This window comes from Elgaria multicarinata, chromosome 2, assembly GCF_023053635.1.
Source record: "Elgaria multicarinata webbii isolate HBS135686 ecotype San Diego chromosome 2, rElgMul1.1.pri, whole genome shotgun sequence".
NCBI classification, from domain to species: domain Eukaryota; kingdom Metazoa; phylum Chordata; class Lepidosauria; order Squamata; family Anguidae; genus Elgaria; species Elgaria multicarinata.
The window spans coordinates 39327054-39351509 of record NC_086172.1 but is presented as its reverse complement, the minus strand read 5'-3'; the positions used below and the strand labels follow the sequence as shown (position 1 = coordinate 39351509).

At 40.9% G+C, this 24456-nt stretch overlaps 1 protein-coding gene across 1 annotated transcript in view; it reads right to left on the bottom strand.

Moving 5' to 3' along the window:
* PDE11A (phosphodiesterase 11A) overlaps nt 1-24456 on the bottom strand; it is a 199765-nt gene that overhangs the window by 156613 nt on the left and 18696 nt on the right. The window contains exon 2 of the mRNA XM_063116335.1: nt 15663-15821. Within this exon, the coding sequence (XP_062972405.1) occupies nt 15663-15821 (159 nt within the window). The remainder of the gene's footprint in view (nt 1-15662; nt 15822-24456) is intronic.

Genomic DNA, 24456 nt, shown 5'->3' with positions numbered 1-24456 from the left:
TGGATTCTGAAGTGAATTGGAAGCCAATGAAGAGATTTCAGAAGCGGAGTAACATGGTCGGAGCGGCGTGCTAAGAAGATGATCTTTGCGGCAGAGTGGTGAACAGAAACCAACGGGCTGATGTGAGAAGAAGGAAGGCCAGAGAGAAGAAGGTTGCAGTAGTCCAACCGTGAAATAACCAGTGCATGAACAAGCGTCTTGGCAGACGAGACAGACAAAAATGATCGAATCCTGGCAATATTATACAGGAAAAATCGACAAGATTTAGCTACTGCCTCAATATGAGGAATAAAGGAGAGCGAGGAGTCGAAGATAAAGCCAAGGCTACGAGCTTCCTTGACCGGAGTAATCGTAACATCATTGACAGTAAGAGAGAATGAGAGATGAGGAGAAGGTTTAGGAGGAAAAACAAGCAATTCAGTCTTTGCCATGTTAAGCTTCAAGCGACGATGAAGCAGCCAGGCTGAGATATCTGAAAGACATGCCGAGATACGATCGTGAACATCAGGAGAAAGTTCCGGAGATGACAGATATAGTTGTGTATCATCGGCGTACAGATGATATTGGAGACCATGAGATTGAATAAGCTTGCCCAAGGGCAACATGTATAAGGAAAACAACAACGGGCCAAGCACCGAGCCTTGCGGAACCCCTACTGAAAGGGGAAAGGAGGAAGACGAGCTGCCATTAGTCAACACGCTGAAAGAGCGACCCGCTAGATAGGAGGCAAACCAGTTATAGACAGAGCCACAAAATCCAAGGTCATGAAGGGAATCTAAGAGAAGATCATGATCAACCGTGTCAAAGGCTGCAGTTAGATCAAGGAGAATAAGAACGGAATAATGGCCTTTAGACTTGGCAGTAAGGAGATCATTGGTGATCTTAGTAAGGGCTGTTTCGGTGGAATGCAGAGGACGGAATCCAGATTGAAATGGATCCAAAATCTATAATGGATCCAAAATCCATTATAGACTGTTAAAATGCTGGGAGAATAAAAAGGTCTTCATCTGGGGTCTAAAAGCATATAACGTAGGTGCCAAGCGAACCTCCTTAGGGAGCTCATTCCACAGCCGGGGTGCCACAGCAGAGAAGGCCCTCCTCCTGGTAGCCACCTACCTCACTTCCTTTGGCAGGGGCTCGTGGAGAAGGACCCCTGAGGATGACACAGCACAATACTAAAGTGTAGCATTCCAGATTGCTAAATGTCCACCCAACGCAGACACTCTTAAATCGCTTCTGGAACAGTTGAAGTGATTCAACTGCTTCTGTAATTATAAAGATGTTTCCATTTTAAGATAGAGGGATGGAGCAAATGAACAGTGGAAATAATCAAGGACCTGCCATAGATCCCTGTAAAAATAGATGTGTAGAGAATCTTGAAGTAGGAAGACATTTAACTTAGGAAGACATGCCCATCTAGAGCATGAGTTCTGTAGCTGTCATTTTCCAAGATGCCTAACAGACAAATGTGAATATGCAATGACTCATGAACAAGTGCATGTAGAAAGCTGGTTTTGGTGACAAAATTTAGGGGTTTTAGTCAAGATAGATAGATAGAACTCTTACTAGTCTTTGTTACTAGGGATCTATGGATTTTGCGTTCTTATCTGTATTTTGTAGATTGTCAGGCATATTTCGATATGTCATCCACACATTAACAGAGTCAGAATGAACTTTCTACATGTGCTTATGAGTTATTGCATATCCACATTTGCCTGTCAGTCATCTTGGGAAATGGCAGCTACAGAATTCATGCAATGGAATAGGCATGTCTACCCAAGTTGAATGTATTTATTTATTTATTTATTACATTTTTATACCGCCCAATAGCCAAAGCTCTCTGGGAGGTTCACAAAAATTAAAACCATTAGGAACATAATAAAACATCCAACAAGCTAAAAACCCAAATACAAAATACAATATAAAAAGCACAATCAGGATAAAACCACACAGCAGAAATTGATATAGGATTAAAATACAGAATTTAAACAGCAAAGTTTATTTATTTATTTATTTATTTATTACATTTTTATACCACCCAATAGCCGAAGCTCTCTGGGTGGTTCACAAAAATTTAAATTTAAAGTTTAAATTCAGATGTTAAATTACTGAGAAAATAAAAAGGTCTTCAGCTGGCGACGAAAACAATACCGTGTAGACGCCAGGCAGACCTCTCTGGGGAGCTCGTTCCACAGCCGGGGTGCCACAGCGGAGAACATAGAAACTTCAAGGTTTTCTGCGCATCAATTTTATATTTTTTTCCACAAGGGTCTACAGCAGATCCAGGACTAAACATAAGAAGAGTCCTTCTAAAACAGATGAAAAGTTCCTCTTGTACAACATCCTGTTCCCTAGAGTAGCAAGCCATGTGAATCCAGGAAGCTCAAAACTAGGTCAAGAAGACCACAGCCCATCCCTTTCTGTTCTCTCCTCCAGCCCAGCCCAGCCCTTCCGCTGGCATCTAGTGGCATGTTATCCTAGTTTCTAACATTTCATAAATCCTTGAGGTCATCCGATGAGGCCTTCTAGAAGTGCCACATACTTCTGAGGTCCACTCCACAGTCGTCCAGAGCATAGTGACACCCACTATGTAGAATAATCTTCCCCCTGAAATTAGACATGTGATACCACTTTTTATTTTTAGGTGGATGTTTATGCAAGCCTTTCCTGAATAGTGTAGTCTGCCAGCTTAGATTAAGAAAAAAAAAGGGTTATATATTTGGGCTGTGGAGAAAATTGGAAGTCAATTTTATGTTTTAAGTGTTATGTAGTTTTTAACTTTGTACATGTTTTGTTTTTGTTTTGTTTTTCTCTCTCTCTTTTCTTTTTCTTGTATTGTGTTTAAGTAGGTTTTGTTTTGAAAATAAAAAACTTTAAACGTATAGATTATGTGGTCTATGTGTTGGTTTTTATTTTTATGTTTTTTGCCATGAATCCAGTAAATGAATTATACTGTTGTGTGAAGAAGTGCTTTCTTTTGTCTGTCCTGAATCTACTGTCCACCAATTTGATTATATTACTCCAAGTCCTAGTAGTACGGGAAAAGGAGAAAAACATCTGTCTACTTTCTTTGCACACTGCATCATAAACCTTACTCTTTTAAAAAAAAAAACAACTCACCTTACCCTTTTTTTCTGAACAGAAAGGCCTCAAACACTTTTACATTTCCTTGAAGTGATCCGGATAATACCAATTCTCGTTTCTGTCATTTAACTTTTAAAGCTTTCTTTTTTTATTTTCCCCACTGGCTGCCAGTTACTGCAACATCCCTCTATTTAATAAGACAGCAGAAGATTAAGAAAAGCATTAAAAGCACTATATTAGGGGGGGAAGCCTTTACAGTGAAACACACATAAAACATGCCAATGTCAAAAAGTAATTCAATTGTTAACCAAGTGATGTTCAGTTAGCTTTTAATGCTCATCAGGCAATCAATAACAGTAGGCAATGAAGCCATATTTATGAATATTTATAAACATCTTGCTCTTGAACAATTAAACAAAGCACAGGAGCTAGAAAAGTTCTATTCTGTAGAACAGAACAAAGCCAGTTGCTGCTTGTTGTCTTATATTTTGCTAGAAGGGCTAATATATTTTATGTGCATTGCTTTATTATTATTATTATTGCATAGATTGGGATGTTTTGATGCTGTTGCTTTAGTTCTCAAACATTTTTATGTTCTATATTTTAAATTGTTTTATGACGTTGTTTGTGAGCCGCCTTGAGAGGGCTTTTTTTTTGCCAGAAAGATGGTTTAAAAATAGCAAAATAAATAAATACTCTTCAGAGGCCTACATTCCCCCATCAAACTGCTGCAGGACAGATTGTCAAACAGCAGCAAAATGGAAGACTTTATTACTAGCTTGTCTAGTACAGCAGGGCCAGCCTAAGACATTTTGCTGCCTGAAGCATAATAGCAAATAGCACTCCCTCCCCAGGTCAAGCTACATAATACCCACAAAGGCTTCTCCCTGAGAGAGAGAAAATACAACAATGTTAAATTAAATAATAACATCCTGCCCTTTCACGTCACCCCAAATCAGCTGCCTGAGGCAGCAGCTTCACTCTGCCAACTGATGGGGCCAAACCTATTATACAGAAATGGGGGGTGCATTTTTGCTGACAAAGATTGCTTATAACAACCCCATCTTTGCCACGTGCATTCTGAAGCCATTTAAAAATGAAGGCCATGTGTAGGCACTAAATTTATTCCATCCCTAAGTGATCTGGTAATGCTTTCAAAATGCTGTGCAGACACTAAGTAATCTTTAAACTGTTCCTGGGAGGAAGACAGTGGGATTAATTTCAGGGAAGAGGAAGACATCTATACCAGTTCATCCCTGATGTAGCATATTAATTAAACTGTAGCACATGATAATGTAGCACAGGTAGTGGCATCTCACAGTTGAAAAGCAGTTGTGACATATGTGCCTTCTTAACCAAGGAACATCTTGCTAACTATAAAAGCTCTTTCTACTGCCTCTTGACAGTGATACTGCACCCTATAACAGGAGTCTAATCTTCAGAGTCCTTTATAGTCGCCAATCTAATTAACACCATTGATACCCAAGAGTGAGATTTATTTATTTTATATATATATATATATTCATTCTAGGAAAACAACATGCTTTACAATACACATCTCATTATACCAATTGTTTCCTAGCTACTGAGCAAGGTTCTATATCTATACCACTTAATAGGATATCTTTAGAGTCTATTCTGTTTCCAAGACTAGCAAGATCCAGATATATTAGAAATTTAAAGCAAGTTACCAAAGCTGTGTCCATTCAGTGATGACTTTAACATTCTACAGGAAGTGGGGTAATGACTAATGTTACTCTAACACTCAACAGGAAGTGGAGGAGGTATCTCTAGGAAGTGGTATCATGTAGTTTAAGGGCTTAGGACTACAGTCACTGGGGGAAACTGAGCCACTTGACTACCTAGCTGCAATCAACAAGGGTAGTCCCGGTGTGGAGGTGTTAGGTAAACAAATTCTATTGGGGTGCTTTTAAACCCTGTTTAGAGACACCTCAATATAGTGTTCCAGAGTCTTCTGGTTTCTAGTCTGGAAACATATGGGGGAAAATGTCTAATCCTTTTGGGTGGGTGGGTGTATTTATACTATTGTCTAATTTCTGGTAGCAGGCATCTCCCCAGATCAACAGTACTGTGGGGAAAAGCACATGTTTCAAACCTGATGCAGATTACTGTCCTGTTGTTCTAATATTATATAAACCAGAGGTGCAGAACTATTTAGGTATGGGGGACCAGCCTGCCCCCCTACCAAGCCCACTGCAAGCCAGATGATGTCAGCATCACCCCTTTTTTTCAAGGTTTTTCTTTTTTCTTCATGCGAGAAGGAGGACCAGAACTGTCCCTTCACCTAACGTGGACAAAAGGACCCAGTCTCAGATTGCCCGGCATTCCCACTGCTATCTCTGATCTGACATCAAGATCAAAGTGGGGATAAGGCACCATGGGACTTACCCATGTGGAGCAGAGTAGCCACTTTCCCCAGCGTGGGCAAGTCAGGCCCAGGCAGTTTCTAAAAATATTTAGATTAAACCATTTATAACAAGAAAAGGAAGTACATCTTTGGAATTTGCTACCACATGACATAGTGATGGCTTTAAAAAGTGATTAGACAAATTCCTGGAGGAGAAAGCTATCAATGGCCACTAGTCCTGCTGGCTATATGCTACCTCCACTATCAGAGTCAGTATACCTATGTACACCAGTTGCTGGGGAACATAGGCAGGAACATGGGTGTTGCACTCTCGACTTGCTTCTGGGTCTCCTGTTGACATCTAGTTTGCCACTGTGTGAACAGAATGCTGGGCTAGATGGGCCCTTGGTCTGATCCAGCACGGCTCTTCTTATGTTCTTATATTAACACATCATAGTTAAAACACATAATCACAATAAAATGAAACAACAGCCGCCAGCAGTAACATTAAAACAGCACTCCACCCAATAATCAGGAATAACAAAATACAAACGCCAAAATAACAGCAACCCAAATAAAAACCTTAAAGATAATGAACAGGCAACCCTAAGTACAGCTGAAAATGTTATGAGACAATTTAAAAGAAATATTAATTTGTTTAGTTTTTGTCAATCAGGTCACTGAAAACTAGGCCAAAGGGGTGACAGGGAGCAAATAAATGGAGATCGCAACACTAGGAAGTTGTAGGAATTGTTGTAAATGCATTACAAGTTACTGTGGTGTGGTGAAAATGGGAAATCAATATCCCACTTTTCAGAGGTCTAGTTCAGAACTTAATAGCATTAAGTAATTATGTTCTCTAGTACTCTTGGGAACTCTATGTTCCTTATTTATTTCTTAGCAATTCAATATTGTTCATTTTAATAAATTTGGTAGTACAACTATAATTGCTCTTAACTTTGGTTAAGTAAAATTCCATACAAGCAGTTTGAAAGTGTGCTTAATTCAAAATTGCTAGCCACTTGCATACACATAAATTCCACCACCTTTAAATCTAAAGTTCTTAAATGATATCTTTTGAGTATCCATAACCCATTCAGAACTTCAGTGGACACACTGACACCTTGCACGTATTTTTAATAAAAGAAGAACAGAATGCTTACATTAAAAAATATATTTTATTTATCATTAGCAGAAAGGCATAAGGTTTTAGGATCACACTAAGACAGACTGCATTCAAGTTTCATTAGTTATATTGTATATTAGGAGTTTGGTTGTCTGGATTACTATGAATGGGCCTACTACTAAGATTTTGCCTGGCTAACTTGGTAGATGGCCAGGGACTTAGCTTAGCAAAAGGAACTAAGGCTGTAATCGTATGGATGTTTAAACAGAAAAAAGTCCTACAACTCCCAGCATGTATGCCACAGGTCGGAGGGAGAAACATAAACAGTACGGAACCCCTCTATTTTCCCTCATCCTAAAACTCCACCTCCCAATGAAGCCCTGAACTCCTATGAGGGGAGAGGGAAGAGACATGGCTCAATGGTAGAGCAACTGTCTTGCATGCAAAAGATCCCAGGTTAAATCCCCTGCCTGAAACCTAGGAAAGCTGCTGCCAGTCGGTATTTGCATTCAGACAACACAAAAGTCAACAGTGGGGTAATAATCAACTCGACAGTTGATTATCTAGGGGGTACTCCCCACACGTGATAACAATCAACTGTGGTGTGGGAATTAGGATCAGCGATAAGTTGAATATTAGTCCATGCTGAGTTGACTCACTCATCTCCCGCCCTCTCTCCCCCCTCAGTCCTCCTGCTAGTATCCCATTAGCCATTGCTGCCAAAAATCTGTCCTGCCAGCTGGACTAAAGCATCAGCCACCGCTTTGACTGCTCTTGCCTTGCAACTCTGTGGCTGACGATATAACCAATGGTAGTTGAGGAAATAACCAACAGTACCTTCCACACAACACAATACCCAATGGTGGTTCAAATAGACAACCATTAACTATTTAAACCACCACTGGTTATCCTGTTGTCTGAACCCAGTCAGTGTTACTGGGCTAGACGGGCCAACAGTCTGACTCTATGTAAGGCAACTTTCTATGTTTTTGTGTTATGATGATAAGCAGCCACTCTAAATATTAATAACAAAATGAGGTATAAATGCATGATTTAATTAATTTATACGGTACAAGCTTTTGTGCAAAGAAAATGGAAAATAAAAAAATCCTGAAGACTAAATGGGCATTTCAGACCATTCGTTACTCTGTGAACTATATTACCTTCTTGTGCAATTATCCATAACTGATAATGCCAAAAAACACCTGTCAGGATTCACCCTTAGGGATAAAACTCTGTGTTAAATTAGTAGTAATGAATGGCTGCAAGCTCATAAAATATGCAAGTAAATAAACAGTGCTCACATATTGAAATTGTTGGCTTGTTTCAATTTTCTCCAGCACCATTTTATGTATAGATATAACCCTAAGTGGTTCTAAACATCATGAAAGAGTTCTATCAGTATGACCATTTTGTGACATCTCTTAAGAAATGTTGCAGCAGTTGTAGTACACATGTCTGGTCCTAGTCAGGTATGCCGTTAACAAAAACCAGGGGGTGGAAGCTCATGTAATAAAAGCATTTTTCAAAGTGTTTTTTTTTCTTGCACTGCTGCTCCAAAAAACCTATTTGATATTTGCAGAATAATGTTCAAGTGTTCAATAATACCAAGCATACAATCTATTACAGTTCTTATTTATAACTCATTTTAACAATCCAATCTTCTAATTTAGCTGGTACAATTACCATTTTTGAGTGATGCATGGCTAGGTCAGAGTAGAAGATACATTTACTTAAGAAGCTAGCCAATGAGTGTGGGATACAGCATCCATATCATCTATACTCATCCATATCATCTAGCCCATCCTTCCCCAACCTGCTGCCCTCCAGTATTTCAACTCCTCAGAGATGATAAGAGCTTTAGTCCAAAATATCTAGAGAGCATCAGGTTGGGGAAGGATGCTATGCCTCTTCTATATCTTCAAACCTTCTCAAAGGCTATAAAATAAATGCATTTTTGCCACAAAATGAAAATATCCCAGGCCAAGACAAGTGCAACAGGATTTGCTCATTAATACGCATTCTCCCCTTTTTGCAACAGAGACAAACAGAGGTACATTAACAGTTATTATCTACACTAGGCTGCAAACCTAAATTCACTTACCTTGAGAGAAAATATTTCTGAATAAATATGGATAGTATTGCATTGCTAACACCTTTTCACTATGGCTATATTTAAAAGTATATTTGGCTATACTTAAAAGCTAATTATTAAAACCAGTTAGTTATTTCATAGGTAACCACTTATTTACAAACATATAGGTCGACAATTGGGGAGCAAGAAAAATAGCAGCAGTTTTTAACACAATGAGCCCCATCACACCTACTTTATTTCCCTGGTTTTCCTCTGCGATTTCTAGCTCTCTTTCATTGGCGTGTCAAGCTAATGGTCCCTTTCACATGGGTTTGTGGTATCGCACTGTACCGATGAAACCTCCCTTTCGCTTGCTTGCTCTTCTGTTCCACTCCACCCCATCCCTTCTCCTTCTGCCTCCAGTTCGTTGGTTGTAACATTGTGATGGGTGTGGGCTCTTTCCCCACCCACTCACTCTGGCTTTGTTGTCTAGCAATTTACCAACACAGTGCTGAAGGAGGAGAACTGCATCGCCCTCCCCTTTCGTCAGCAAGCTCTACCTTCAAAGCACCCACCCCCAACAAAGGAAATAGCAAGAGGACGGCACTACATGGGGGAAGAAGGGCGCTTTAATTCCGTTTGGGGGAAATAATGAAGTCTTTCCCAGCTCTGGGAAAACACAGAAAAGGGAGGGGAAGAGGTGGGGTGTCTGCAGGACAGGCACAATGTCATCTGGGTGCCGTGCTGCAAAACCACAAACCAGGCATGATGAAAGTGCAATAAAACGCTGGTGTGATGAAGCCAAATATCAATTTCCTTTAAAACAAATGGCATATCCATTGTACCTCCTCCTCATCACCAAGGATTCTTCTTGCCGAAAATGGCAAACTTTTTCATTTGCTAGGTATATTCAAAATGTCAGACATTCTTTCCAGACCACAACTTAGCATACCTGGGGTTTTCTAGGGACTGAGTTATATAAAACGTTGTTTGGGGCCAGGGTGATTATATTCAGTTTGCGTGGCCTTCAAAATCGGGGGGGGGGGGGGACCCAATGATGATATGTACCATTGGAAAGACAGTTCATAAATACTAGCTGAGTTCGGACGGCACGCTAATCAACGGCTGTTTCCCATTCTGTTCCTATTACCTCCCACCCCCTGTTGATTAGCGTGTCGTCCGAACTCATCCACTGTGTCACTACATACATATATTTTAATGAGTTTTGAGGCAAGGGAAAAGCATGTTCATAAATCATTACGTCTGAATCTGTAATTACTGTACTGTAATAATCTGTTTGGAATCCATTTTTGATTAAATAATTAGTGTGCTAAAATAAGATGGCTACACACTGAAAAGGATTCACTGTGGTCAGATAACATGCTAAGCTATGGTCAGGCTGCTAACCCTTTTGCAGCAAATGGTTAGCGAGCATGTTTAAAACATGGTTATATAGCCATCGTGGTAAAGAATGGTTCACACAACATATTAAGTCATAATGTTTAGCTCAAAACGTTTAACCACCGTGGCTTAGTACATCATCTGAACAGGGTCGATATCATGCAATCCTATTCCTATTTACTCTGAAGTAAGCCTAACCAAGTTCACTGGGACTTACTCCTAAGGAAAACTGCACAGGAATGCAGCCCTAGGTTACACAGAAAATGGAAAGAATAGCACAGAAAACCTGGACCTGTTAAAATGCAGGAAGATCAACAGTTTATAAGTAGCCATTAACTAATGTGGTTATATGTATAGGCTTCAACAACTACACACTGCTGAATGTTTAATTTGTTATTGAGGAGTTTCTTTTAAGACCTAAGTACATGCCTATTGCTGTTGTGAACTTCTAATTGAAAATAATAATTTCTTTGTTAATGGCTGAATCAATACACTAGTGCTCTCACCCCCAGCATCATTTAATCATGCTATTTAGCTCTCTCCTTTAGAAAGAACAAGACCATCTCTTAATTGCTCTGAATAAAACTGGGGGGAAGGCATGAACAAAGAGATCAATGCATCCGGTGTTTGCTGGTTTGTTTCCAGTTTATGATTTCATTTCATTGCAAAGAAGCCGATGCTATCAAGAAACTGAACAGTGATATCAGAAAACCTGCTCAATTCAATAGACTCTGGGTCTTGGAAAGGCTATGCACATCCATCCAGACAGAGGGTTAAACCATTGAAATGCTTCCAAACTTGCATTTCTGAATCAACTGTGTTTTCAGAAGCCTGACCTATCTGCATGCTGTCTACCTGACCTTTTATTCACTTCCCTGCTACAGATCTGATCTTCTTATGATCACTCAGCATACAAGATAAGGTGGCCGTACAACATAAAATATATAGCTTCTACCCACGAAGAGCTCCTAAGCAGGACAGCATTCTGGGGCTCCCTCACTGCAATCATCCCAAGTGTACAAGATAAAAGAAACAATCAATGCACGATAAAATAACAATAATATTGCAACAATAATATTACAACAATTTAATAAAAAGAGTACTTATAAATACAACCAGCAGCCCCAGAAATTAACACACACAAAAAGGCCAGTGAGAATAGGTGGTTCTTGAGCTTTTCTGAAGGACTGCAAAGTAGGGACCTGACTAGCCCCCAATGGAAGCTCATGCCAAAGGTGTGGGGCCACTACTGAAAAGCCCCTGGCCCTCTGTACTCACAAGCCTAACCACCCTTAGCAGCAGGCAGGTGAGAAGGGTGTATGTTAATGATCTCAGAATACAGGCAAGCTGGCACAGATGAAGGCAGTCCAAATCATTCAAGGCTTTAACAAGTAACTTGGGCCTAAACTGTTCAAGGCTTTAACTGTTAAAACCAGCACTTTAAATTGGGCTTGGAAATGCAGCTGGCACATTATTGGTGGCACATGAGCTGACCGCTCAGCCCCCATCAATATCCAAGTGGCCATGTTCTGCACCAATTGAAGTTTCTAAAACATTCTCAAAAGCAACCCCATGTAGATTGTATTACAGTAGTGCAGTCCAGATGTCACCAGAGCATGAATAACTGAGGCAAGATCTTCCTTCTCCAGACAGGGTCAGAACTGGTGTACCAGGCTAAACTGGTAAAAAATATACTACCTGGCAACTGCGGCCACCTGAGCTTCCCAAGTTAGCACTGAGTCCAGGAGCACTCCCAAACTCTACATGTGGTCCTTCAGTGGGAGTGCAGCACCATCTAAGGCCTTAGCTAGACCTACCTTTTAATCCACGACGGAGAAGGGAAGATACCGCGATGGGATTATCGCGAGATCCCTCCTCTGTTTACATGTGAGGCGCAACAACCTCAGGAGAGGCGTTGCGCCCGCCATTTTTTTAAAAAAAATTAAAGTGACAGGAGCGCACGAGCGCCAGAGGGTAAGGTTTTTTAAAAACTAATTTAATTTCCCCGCTCCCCCCACCCTACCCCCGATGGGTGCAGCGCTCCTGAGGAGCGCTGTGCCCCATGTACGGCTCCCAGCGAGGAATTGCGCGGAGCCGCGTCAACCCGCAGCAACAGGCCATACGTTCCGCGGTCAGCCCGAGACTGTGGAAAAACCAGGCCCAAAGTGGAGGGCTCTATCTTGGGGCAAGGGAGGGATGATCTCTCCCTGCTCCCGGGATCCCCTGTGCGTCATTTCGATGCATAGGGACGATCCCTGGGTTTGCCCCAGGATAAAGCCCCGTCTAGCTAAGGCCTTAGACAGATGTATTCCTCTGTCCAGACTGGGTGATTTCCCTACCCATAGTACCTCGGTCCTAAGGGCTTTTTTCCATGGGACTTTTCTTTGCAGGATTAAGAGGGCTCCTTTACGTATGTTTCTCCCTCGCCCCCAGGGCTTTTCTTTCTCTGTCTTTTTTTAATGTTCCATTACACAACCACTAGGCAGTGCTGTAGTATAGCGGAATTGTGCAAATGCACAATAATGCCACTGAGAAAAATACCAGACTTTCCTCGTTAAGAAAAAAAAAGTATGATAATTGTTGCAAAACACAGGAAAGGTTCTGGAGGAGGATGTCGTGTCAAGAACATGTGAACTACCGTGAGTGAGGAAACACAACTGCACAATAAAAGGCTTGTTTAGAAAGGCTCTAAATCTCAGCTTGTTTACTCTGTTTTCACTCTTGCTAAAACGTTTGTTTTTATTTGTGATATTTATAGTTAAGACATTTTTAAATGAACTTCTCCCATGGGCTTTCCTATGGCTCATCCTATTTCTCCCACAGAGCCCATCCCCATTTTGCCGGTTGTATTAGCAGCAATGTATGGCCATCTGCATATTGTTTCCAAAGCTCCTCTCCCTTCTTTTTCCTCGTTTTGAATTGAATTCTGTTTGTCTTTTTACCCACTTAAACCTTGCACTTATTTACTATCCTTTTTTCAGCTCCACTATTACTCATTGCTAGAAGGCTATTTTCTACCTGCTGCCCATATGTTGTAGGTATGCCTTTGCTCTGACCTATGCTAGCTTTTGAAACAGTAGTCTTGGTACATGAGAAGGCAAACCTTAAGCTTTGAGAATCTGCTTGGGGGGGGGGGAGTTACTAGAAACTAAAGGCCACCAACTGGAGCCTTTTGCAAAATGGCAGCTCTGGTGGGCAGATGTATACTTAGAATTAAGGGACAAGATGTCATTGCATTTACATCTGGGCATGGCCCCAAGAAGGATTCAGATTTGGACAAATTACAGGCCATCCCATGCAGAGGGGAGCCCTTGGCACCCTCCTTCCAGACCCTTCTGGCCCAAGGCTGTGGTTCTCCCATTATCCTGGAGACCTAAGGGTGATCGGAGGGTCTTTAAATCTAGTCACCTGTGACCTACCCCACAAATGCCCCATTTCAGGGCCTTAGCTACTACCACTGGCAGTAGCTTTCCACTCACCAAGCTCTCAGTAGGCATAGCAGGAGGAACCTCCACAACGAAGGAGCACTGCCCCCCCGTGCTCCCCAGAGAAGCTCCTCTCTGCTGACTGAGGCTGGCATAGAGGCAACATTAGGGAGTTATAAATAATTACTCAGTCAGTCATATACCACTGCAGAGATTATTCTCATGCCCTGTAACAGTTTGCTGCATAGTGCTACTATTAGGCAAGTAGAGGTAGCTAATTTAATGAGCGACCAATGTTAGCTGACATTTACTAACTAATTCAAGTATACATATCAGCACACAATTAGCTAGATTCTGCCTCTGCTAAAAGAAACAGTGATACTGTGATTACCCAATTTTACCAGTTAAAGCGAGTACATTAGAAGCATGTCCACAAACTAGTACAGGTTGTCAGAACTGCTCATCTTGTCTTTTCCCCCTTAACTTTACTTGCGATTTTAAATTGAACGTTATAGCAATTGCTATGCAAACCTTACAAAGGGTGACCAAAGAGTTGGAAATAAAACCAAACACCTGATGCCTTGTATGAGATTATTTTACATTTCAAAATAGAATAACAAAATCCAGACACGTCGTTTGAGATACAGCCAAGTACTATGGTTAGGTAATATTTTATAAAGAGGATACAAATAAGTCATTTCTGTTTTATTAATTCAATCTTCTGACAAGCAAATGGCATAACTGAATGCAATTACAGGTAATTATTCACCAAAGTAGTCATATAACGGCATAAGGAGCATCTGTCCACATGGCATGAATTTTACCACCACACATCCATAGCCAAATAGAAATCCATGGAATTGGCAGAAATAAAGTTCTCCTTCCTTTACATTTAGGAAGATGCTCCCCACATGGCTGCACACCTACATTAAGTTTCCATCATTGGGGGATGTTGAACATGATGCCCAGAGAGACCTTGACTATTTGTAGAGGGAAATGAGCAAACTGGCAGCTCCCTGTTGAAATCTAGCTATCCAGTCTATGATGCCAGTGCTATTTTGGAGATTTCCAAGAGAGGAAGAAGAGTGAGGAGGGTGTGCCTGCAGATTTTGGCAGTGGCAACAGCAGCCCCAAGGAAGGAACCAGTGATGGAGGAAAGACTTTTGTGTCTCACCTTAGGCAGCAATGAGGCTTCAATTACCCCAGAAAAGAAACCAGGGCGAAATCCCGGGGTGATCCTAGGGATCGTCCTTGTGCATCCACATGATGTACAGGGGATCCTGGGATCAGGGAGCGATGATTCCTACCTTGCCCCAGGAACTCACCCTACACTTTAGGCTCGCTTTTTCTGTGGTCTCGGGCTGAGCCCACAGAACATGTAGCTGGGCATCACGGTTTGTCACAGTTCCTCGCAAGGAGCCGGGACCAGTGCACGGGGCGCAGAGCTCCTCAGGAGCACTGCGCCTATCGGGGGGGGGGGAGCAGGGAATTTTTTTTAAAAAAAACCTTTACCTTTTGCACATGAGCACTCGTGCGCATCTTCTTAAGAAAAAAACAAAATGGTGGGCGCGACGCCTCTCCCTCCGAGGTCGTTGCACGCCACGTGTGAACAGAGGGGGAGATCTTGCGATAAACATATTGCGAGATCTTCATCCCTCCGTCCCGCTAGACCAGTAAGTCTAGCTAAGGCCCAAGTCATAAAGTATGATATCTTTAGAAAACAAAACTGAGCAGTCTGAAAGTCTTAGATGAAGTGACACCCACCAGCCTAGAACTTTACAGTTCTAATAGCAAACATAGCAAAATAAGACTAGAATTTTTAGAAAAGACCAGTGAATAAACTAATGGGTGAATACATGAACTCTTATGAAATAAGAATGAAATGCTGAAGAGCTCACTGCTGCTATAGCACTTCTGTATGTTGGGTTTTATCTCAAAACATGGGACAACAATATAACCCTTGCAGGGAACACAAATCGTTGAGTAAATGTAATAATTCTAATGAATAAGTGGTGTAAAGACATGTTGTCAGACAATGCTATGTCATCTTAGCATCACAAAGAAAAAAATATTACTTTATTATGAATAAAATTCAGTTGCTTTATAAGAAAGGAGATAACTCTGCATGCACTTCTCAGAGAATAGTTATGAAAGATTTTATCAAGAAAAAGGGGGGAATCTTACTTTTTCATCATCGTCGGTGAAAGGAGCGCCTCCAGGAGTTTTATTTATCGCTTGTGCAACACCAATAATCTCATCCTCACTGTTTCTTATGGGCATGCAAAGCAATGACTTGGTCTTGTATCCTGTCAGTTTGTCAATTTCGTCATTAAAGCGGCGGTCCTACCCAAATAGATAAGGAAAACATTAAGATTAGACTTCAAATGCTTTCATAAGATGCTTCTCTGAATCCAACACACTGCAATGTTTTCATCAGACATTTCCTGGGTCGAATTCACCAACTTGACATGTGGCTACTGCAAAACCTTAACTGTGAACATTTTTTTTCAGGACACACAGATTATGTATAAACATAGTTATATTTTGCGTGTGTGTGTGTGTGTGTGTGTGTGTATAAACACTGAAATGCAAAACACGATATATAGCTGATATAAATGTTGTAGGACTTTCCAAGTGTTCCTACTTCTTGTTTTTCCCCCTTTTTATATATTATTCTGATATAATCCCCTTAGAATCCATTAGCTGACTTAAAATAGCACTTTTTAATATGGTGTGGTGGATCACCCTACCTGCCGCCACCACCCTTTCTAACTCACATTAGTAGTAGCAGTGTGATCAGTACAAAAATACAGCTGCAATCATTGCACAATTTTGCCCTAATCCAGGGAAATAATCTCATTGCCTTGCCTAAAAGGTGAATAACCATGTCATTTACTTAGCTTACAAGATGATTGGCTCTCTTCATTCTCTGAGACCATAGATCACCGCATAACAGATGCAAGTGGCAGCATGTTCCTCTGCACTCCAAAGCTTCTATCAGCATCAATGCTGTCAGAAACATCAAAGAACAGCTGCCTGTATCACATGTTCATCCTAGGTACTGGCTGCAGGGTTTTTGCTAGAACTGTGTGCAACAACAGTTTCCAAGTATGGATTGACTTCTCTCTCAAGTGGACCAGTGGTAAGGGATTGTACATATTACAGAGCAATAATTGTATCGATTATGCCACAATCTCAGCCTAACAGATTATTATCAGTATGTTGTGGGAGAAACAGCAGCACACCACTCCGGGCACCACCTTCCCCACCCCAAGATAAGAGCAGTACTACCCCCCAGGCTGTACTATCAGAAGAGAAGCAGAGAGTTGGGTCCGTGCACACTGCTCTTCTTCCTGTTCTGAAGGGAGCAATGAAAGGGAGTGAATGCTTGCTTAGTCACCATCTCATTTCGCACGAAGCAAAGTCCTTCCTTCCTTCTTTTCTTCCTCCTAGGGGATTGTGAGAGCCTGAAACTCTCACACTTTTCTGTTTGAAGGGATGAAGGGAATGAGGCACTTAGGTTTCATTTCATCCAAGGCAAGAGCCTCTCTTCCCCTCTGCTTTCCTCCCTCGCTCCTTTAATGGGACCTAAATCCAGGACAGATACATACATACACATGCCCTGCAATGTTATCTTGTGTATCTTTGATAAAACTGCAGTGTCTGTTTGTGTGGCACAAACGTAATCCATAAACAAAGTCACTGCTGCAGTCTAAGATTTAGGTTTGTCAAGCAAATGTAAATCCTAAAAAAACCAATTTGTTGAATGGTCACTGTGTCAAAACAGAGATGGGTTTAAAAAACAGCAGCAGAGTATCAACATGTTTTCTTACAATAGTTGCTAAGTATTTTGTTCACTTTATCTAACTCTAGGACATTCCTACATATTTGAATGTTATTTGCCTCCAATCTGTGGCATACTTCAGTTAATCTAAGATATCCGATATTTCTCTCTTGGCTGGATCAATCGGTATCTCTACAGTAGTCTCTAATTGGATTCCGCACTCCTAGAAAAAAAAAACACTGACAGTTTACTTCTGAAAGATAGAAGAACTACGCTACCTAATCAACATTTGTTTTCTTTACGGGGGATATAAAGGGGATCCCAAAGGACCTTGGTTAAGAAGATTCTATCACCTAGCTGAAGGGAATATAGGCATGTTTTCGCCAAACCATCTCTCTTTCTGTATTACTGCTGTATGACTTTTGCCAGCATTGGTCTTGTCTCTGGCTCTTATAAGCCCCTTTTTAAAAAGCAAATATTCTCCCTTTGAGAATGAAACAAACTTGGAAGACCTTTTTTTCTTTTAAGGAATCCTAGAGAAACCTTTCCAAATCTCAACATATACAGCCCTCTATAAATTATCATACACATGCAGCTACATATCAATTTTATATCACTATGTTACTGGCTTTTTGGAAGAAATTACAGGTAATTTCTCACAATACTACGGTTGCACAGATTAATCTGTTACATTACCTCCTTTCTTCCAGTTATAAACATTATGTTTTTAATGGAGTGGGAAATGTACAAAATGTTGTGGGATATCAACATACATATATTAAAGTATGATAATGTCACAGCGATATCCTGGGAACATTCCTGCAAACAACTTCGTAAGGATAACATGCACATCTATTTCCCAGAGAAGAAATCTATCTGGTAACATTTTATAAACTGTTCCAGAGAGTATTCAGCCTTTCTAAGAAATAAGCTGCTCGCTCTTCTAATGTTCCATTGGCACACATTTTAAATTACTTGTCTACACAACCACATCTTAAAACAAAAACCTTCTAAAAGTAGCCTGCACAAAAATGTATTGTACCTTACTGTGTACATACAAACCAAAATGGGGATTTATGAGTGTTATTCCCCCACCCCGCTCCGCATTAGGTAATCAAAGGAGTTCCTATGGCGCCAATCAATCCAACCATCAGTGAGTTAGATCCAAGCTAAGGACTTTTCTACAAGAGGCATTTATTGTGCATTTGTCATTCCCTACTCACAGTTGTTTGCAGGTTATTTAGATGTCCTGACCCTCCAGTTTCACTTCTGTGTCTAACCAGTACTTCTGCATGTTTTTTTAAGAGCAGGGGAAATTTATTTATCCAGCATTTATTGTGAAAGTGAAAGAAAGTGTGACATCCTCTCATGCATTTGCACTATTCCACTATACTACAGTGGCACCTAGAAGTTATGTACTGGGAAAGCAGTAAAGGACTTCGTCTAGTGCTTGGATCTCAATTCTGCATTAAAACCGAGAGCAGATGCAGCCAATTAACAGCCTCGTGTAGAAAAGTTCTAAGTTTACTGCAGTTAAGTCCCATTGAAACTAATGTGAAAAGTTAGTCATTGATTTAAGTGGGACTTAAGTGTAACTAACAAAGGGTGCTTCAGGATGAGACTCTTATTGTGCAATTGCCTTGCCTCATTCACAGAATTTTACAGGGGCTCCAGATGACTTCGTCTTGTAACCTTCCCATGTTTTACTACTGCTTCTCCTCTCCTTTTTCTTTTCACCAAAAAAATAAAAATAAAGACTGATAACAAGGAAAAGATGGAAGACCTGCACAATGCCTTTTGATGGTTGGTACTAGAAGACCTCTGTCTGGATGCACCTGCCATATCAAAATAATAATCTAATCTGAATTTTCTCTTTATCAATGAATTCCTACAATACTTCCAGGGGCTCATCTACACCAAGCAGGATATTGCACTATGAAAGCAGTATGAAAGCGGTATATAAAAGGCAGGAGCCACACTAACTGATTTATAGCAGTATTGAAGTGCACTGATAACTGTTGGGGCCCATTGACACATACCATATACCACTTTCATAGTGCTATATCCTGCTTGGTGTAGAGGTGTCAGTGGGCCCCAATAGTTGTCAGTGCACTTCCGTACCACTATAAAGCAGTAGTGTGGCTCCTGCCTTTTATATGCTGCTTTTATAGTGGAATATCTTGCTTGGTGTAGATGAGCCCCTGCTTGGTACAACCCAGAAATTCCTCTGGAAAACTTGGGAGTACTGGCAGCACCCTAGCTTCAGAGTGAAAGTGAGCATGCTTGACGTAACCGTGCTGGCAGTTGCAGCCAGAGGTTTTCATGGGGCAGCAAATCCCTCATAACTTTTCAAGCGCTTCTCAGAACTTCACCAAACTAATGAAAGGCGCATATTCTGAACAAGCCAGAATAATGTACATTATTATTTCTCACCAAAATTTGAAAGAAATATATGGTATGCAGAGCTGTAGCATGGAATAAAAAAGACACATAGACCAGCTTTTAGCACTTTTAAGCTCAAGGAAATTTGTATCAGACTGGTTTGATATTTTGCACAATTGTAGACTTTAGTAGTTAGATTATGGATTATGGACGCCAGGTTTCAAGTTATTAGCTCAATAGGTGTCATTTTTAAAAGCAGTGGAATTTCAAAGCATATAATAGTGGAACTATTTTTTTTATTTTTTGCAACTCACTTTAACTAAAGGGGCACTCCATGGCTTTTAAATTTATTGATGTTCTTATAAGTACATCTTTTTAAAAATTACATTTACATCCTGCCTTTCTTCCATGGTGGAATTCAAAGCAGGTGTTCCCAAGTGGTCTTCCATCCAGACACTGACCAGAACCAGACCTGTTTGGCTTCTGTAATCTTGCTGCCTTCAGGACATACTTATTTATATACCTAAGAGTGTCATCAGACAGGGGGAAAAATCATGTTTCTCTACCCTCACCTTGCCTCCTGCTGTTGTCCCACAATAGTGGGAAACAGCTTCCTCTTTCTTCACACGGGGAAGAGGAAGCAGCAACAAACACATGGCCCATTCAGTGGGCGTTTTTATCGCACTGCTTCTTCTGCACACGGCAGGAAATGGTGGCAACTTTCGCTATTGCCCAAAAAATCTGATTTTCTCTGTCTTATTTTATGACAGGAAAAAAACCAAAAGGAGTGGGAGACGGGTGAGAGGTGGACAGCGGCATCAAAAGGACCCACGAAAAACCGTGAGTGGCCAGTAACGAGCGTGCAATAAAATGCTCATCTGATGACGCTCTAAGACAGCTTACAAATGTAAATAAATTAGGTGTTTTTGTTATCTTTCTACACCCCTTTTAAAGCATAGGGTTTAAAAAAAACTAGTAAGTGTAATCATCTACTTAAAATCCTTTAGTGAAAATGCAGTTCTTTTTAAAACAATTCTTCTTGCTTTTGAGAATAATAGTGAAGTATTTAGCTTTTTGGATGAACTTTGGGAATTTTCTAAGGAGCAACCAAAATTCCACAAAAATATACATGCTTTCAAATCCTCCAGAACTCTCCATCAGGCTAGGTGAGTTCAAAAAGCAAGGGACGGGAGTCCAAAAATGTGCCCAGGTGTTGGAGCCATGAGGCCTGCAGTAGACAGATCCAGTCTCAAAATGGAGATTTTCAGTCTCAATGATTTAGTCAATGGTACATTTGCAAGTCTCAGATTAAACCCAGCAATGCATTTCAGGGTAAACTGCAATGGCTGATCTCATTTTTTGAAAACATAAACCCTGGCTATAAGTAACTCTGACCTGCCTCTTGCCTTTGGTTAAACACAGGCTGTATCCAGACAACACGATAGTCAACGGTGAGGTAATAATCAACTGTACAGTTGTTTATCTAGGGGGCACTCCCCACACAATAATCAACTGTGGATTAGGATCAGCATTGCATTGACTATTAGTCCACACTGAGTTGACTCATTCATCCCCCGCCCTCTCCCCCCCCCCCAGTCCTCTTGCTAGTATCCCATCAGCCATTGCTCCCAAAAATCTATCCTGCCGGCTGGACTAGAGCAGCCGCCGCCGCTTGGACTGCTCTTGCTTCGCAACTCTGTGGCTGACAAAATAACCAACAGCAACTTGCTGCCGCAGTGAACGCAATTACGAAAAGGGGCCTTTAGGGCCATAGAAAAATCTTAATATAATTTAATTATTTTTTTAACAAACTAAAACTATAAGTAAGTAAAAACGCAAACAAACTATGAAGAAACACCTCAGTTGCTCACAATATTATTGTAAAAAAAAAGACTCTTTTAAGAGCGACTTCACAGCAGGGCACCAGCTACGGCAGTCACAAAGGAACTGAGGGGAAGGAGGGAAATGCTGGGACATGCACACTGAAGCGATGGGGGAGGGTTCCCGCCAAAAACGTTCCTCAGCTTTAGAAACTTCCTGAGTGTGGCTCTACGCAGGTGTAGAGCCCATATGTGTGATGCACAGAGACTACGAAGAAAAACCAACGGTTGTCCAGGAAATAACCAACGTGCCTTCCGCACAACACAATAACCAATGGTGGTTCAAATAGCCAACTCTACACAGCATTGGTTATTTGCGTTGGTTATTTTGGCCAAATAACCAACCATTGGTTAAAAAACATCCTCCAGACAACATGATAATCTATGGTGGATTAAATAGCCAACTGTCAACTATTTAAATTATCATTGGTTATCGTGTTGTCTGAACCCAATCGTAGAGATTCCTGAGTTGGCACAGAGCAGAAATGCAGAGAAACATGACAGTCCTTATAATTACCAAAACTAGAGACTAATTTTGGGTGGTACACTAGGTAAAAAAGAGTTCTGAAGAATTTTGGAGAACTTGAAAGCTTGCACATTTTTTAGGAATTTTGGGTGGTACACTAGGTAAAAAAGAGTTCTGAAGAATTTTGGAGAACTTGAAAGCTTGCACATTTTTTAGGAATTTTGGGTGGTACACTAGGTAAAAAAGAGTTCTGAAGAATTTTGGAGAACTTGAAAGCTTGCACATTTTTTAGGAATTTTGGTGAGTCGTAGTGAAGATATTTTGCTTGGGGGGGGGTTGTTTTTCTCATGGACCAACACAGCTATCTTTGATATGTTTTTAAACATATTTCCTTGTTTCCCTCAAACATAAAAAATAATACATTAAAACAACTGCCTTCATTGGTCTCAGAAAGGCAGTATAGAAATACAATAAATAAATAAATAAAAATAAGAAAGGTTTGGTTTAACATTTTGGTTCAGAGCTGTCCTAAGGTGGGAAGGGGGGGTCTGTGGCAGCCACCTCCTAAGCCCTGCTGGCTTCTGCTAACCAGGGCAGAAGATGGAGGCCATCGGATTTTTCTCTCCTTTCCCCTCAACCTCATTGCCTCCAACAGGAGGGAATTTACTACTTCAGCTCTTGGGATGGCCTAGTTTCCGGGTTTGTTTAGGGGTGTGTTGGGGGAACATGCAGCCAAACCACTCCATCTTTGGCCCCACTGCCAGCACAGCATTGCCAGGACGGGGAGGTAGATCATAGAATGATCTACCAGGGATCATAGAATGAAATTTCGGATGCTTTGGCTGGTTCCCCCCCCTTTTCCTCTTTCTTTCTTTCTCACACACACTCACATATAATTATATTACGAGTTCTTATATATTGGGTCTTGTCTGTGCTCAGGAGCATACTTAACGTTATTTGTGTCTACAGAGAATGCTGCATTGTGATCACAGACCAAGCAAATCTTCCCTTCAGTCACTTATGCTAGGGACTTTTTTTTAAGCCTAAGATAAATGATTTTTAATAATGCTACCCAGGGCCTGGGTCAGGATGGTGCTGAAAGCTTCCTACAATATGCTCACTACTCTCAGACCAAACTATGCCCAGTACACAGTACTCCACAACACATAAATGAGCCTTCAAATCAGTATTAGGTAAAATTATGCTTACAAAATAGCTCCTCTTCTACCTTAATAACCCAGGTAATGAAGTGGATTACAATGCAATTATGCTCAGAGTAGGTGTCATACAGTAGTGAAATAAGTATCATAAATATGAAATTGAAACCCATTATATCAAGTTATCACAATCAGACCTATTACTTTACTGCATTTGAATTACTGACTAATTGTATTAGTAGGACTAAAAAGCTAATTGTTATGCACTCTGTTCGAAAAGAACCAAAATGTGTGCAGGAGCTAATTGTAAAAACAAACAAACAAACAAACAAACAAACAAACAAATAAGACTAGGAAGGACATGCTACAATTACTGGGCTTGCTTAAATTATTGATTCACTTTTAGAAGAAATTGTGAAAGCAGTGAGTCTCGCCCCACCCCTACCCCACCCCCCGGATATATGTCTGCAAGATAATAATCTTAAAGTGGTAGGCTGGTGCTAGGCCTGTGAGTTAACTTTTAAACAAATAAAATTGCCCAAGTCATGCTGGGAGTTGTAGGCGTAAGCTGAGGCTAGAATGGAATGGTGGAAGTTGGAGAAAATCAGGAAGAAGGAGAACAAAGACAGTTAGTGAGAGGTCAGGCAAGTGGGAACTGAGATAGGATTGAGAGATCGTGACCTGGTTTGCTAACCCATGCGTTATTTACAATCAGCCGCTCTACATACCAGTATTACACCTACCAGCATGCATTTGGCAGCCTGCAAGTGTCTGCGTCCTCTGAGAGGCACTTCTCTCCTCTCATTGCTGGTGCTGCTCCTCAATAGAGTCGAGGAGTAGTGATAGCAGCTGAGAAAGATGTCGTTGTTCCTTGTATGCCCGCATCCGTGGAGAAGAATGCAATGTGCCAAGGGTTAAAGATGGCATCTCTGCCAAAGGGTGGCTGCAGGTGGCTACATGCCAGATTTGCATTCTGTAATGAATAGACTGTGAACAATGAAGCTTTGAATGTAACCTATGATTATGCACCTTAACTCTTTATTGATGATGTAACCTAACTTGCTAACCCAGAACTGGCCAATAGAAGGGTTAGAAAGAGACTAACACCCTCCTTTAGTCAGGGCCAATAAATGGACTGAGATTCCTTTGTTCGGGGTGCCTCCATCTTGCATATCATGGGGAGAGCACCCCATACTGCAGTATTGGAAATTAAAATGATTAAGAGCATTCTCCAGCCTCGTGTGTTTGATTAGCTATTAACGTACCAGAGTACTGAGCCTTTTAACCCCTTGTTGAGGGACAACAGTAG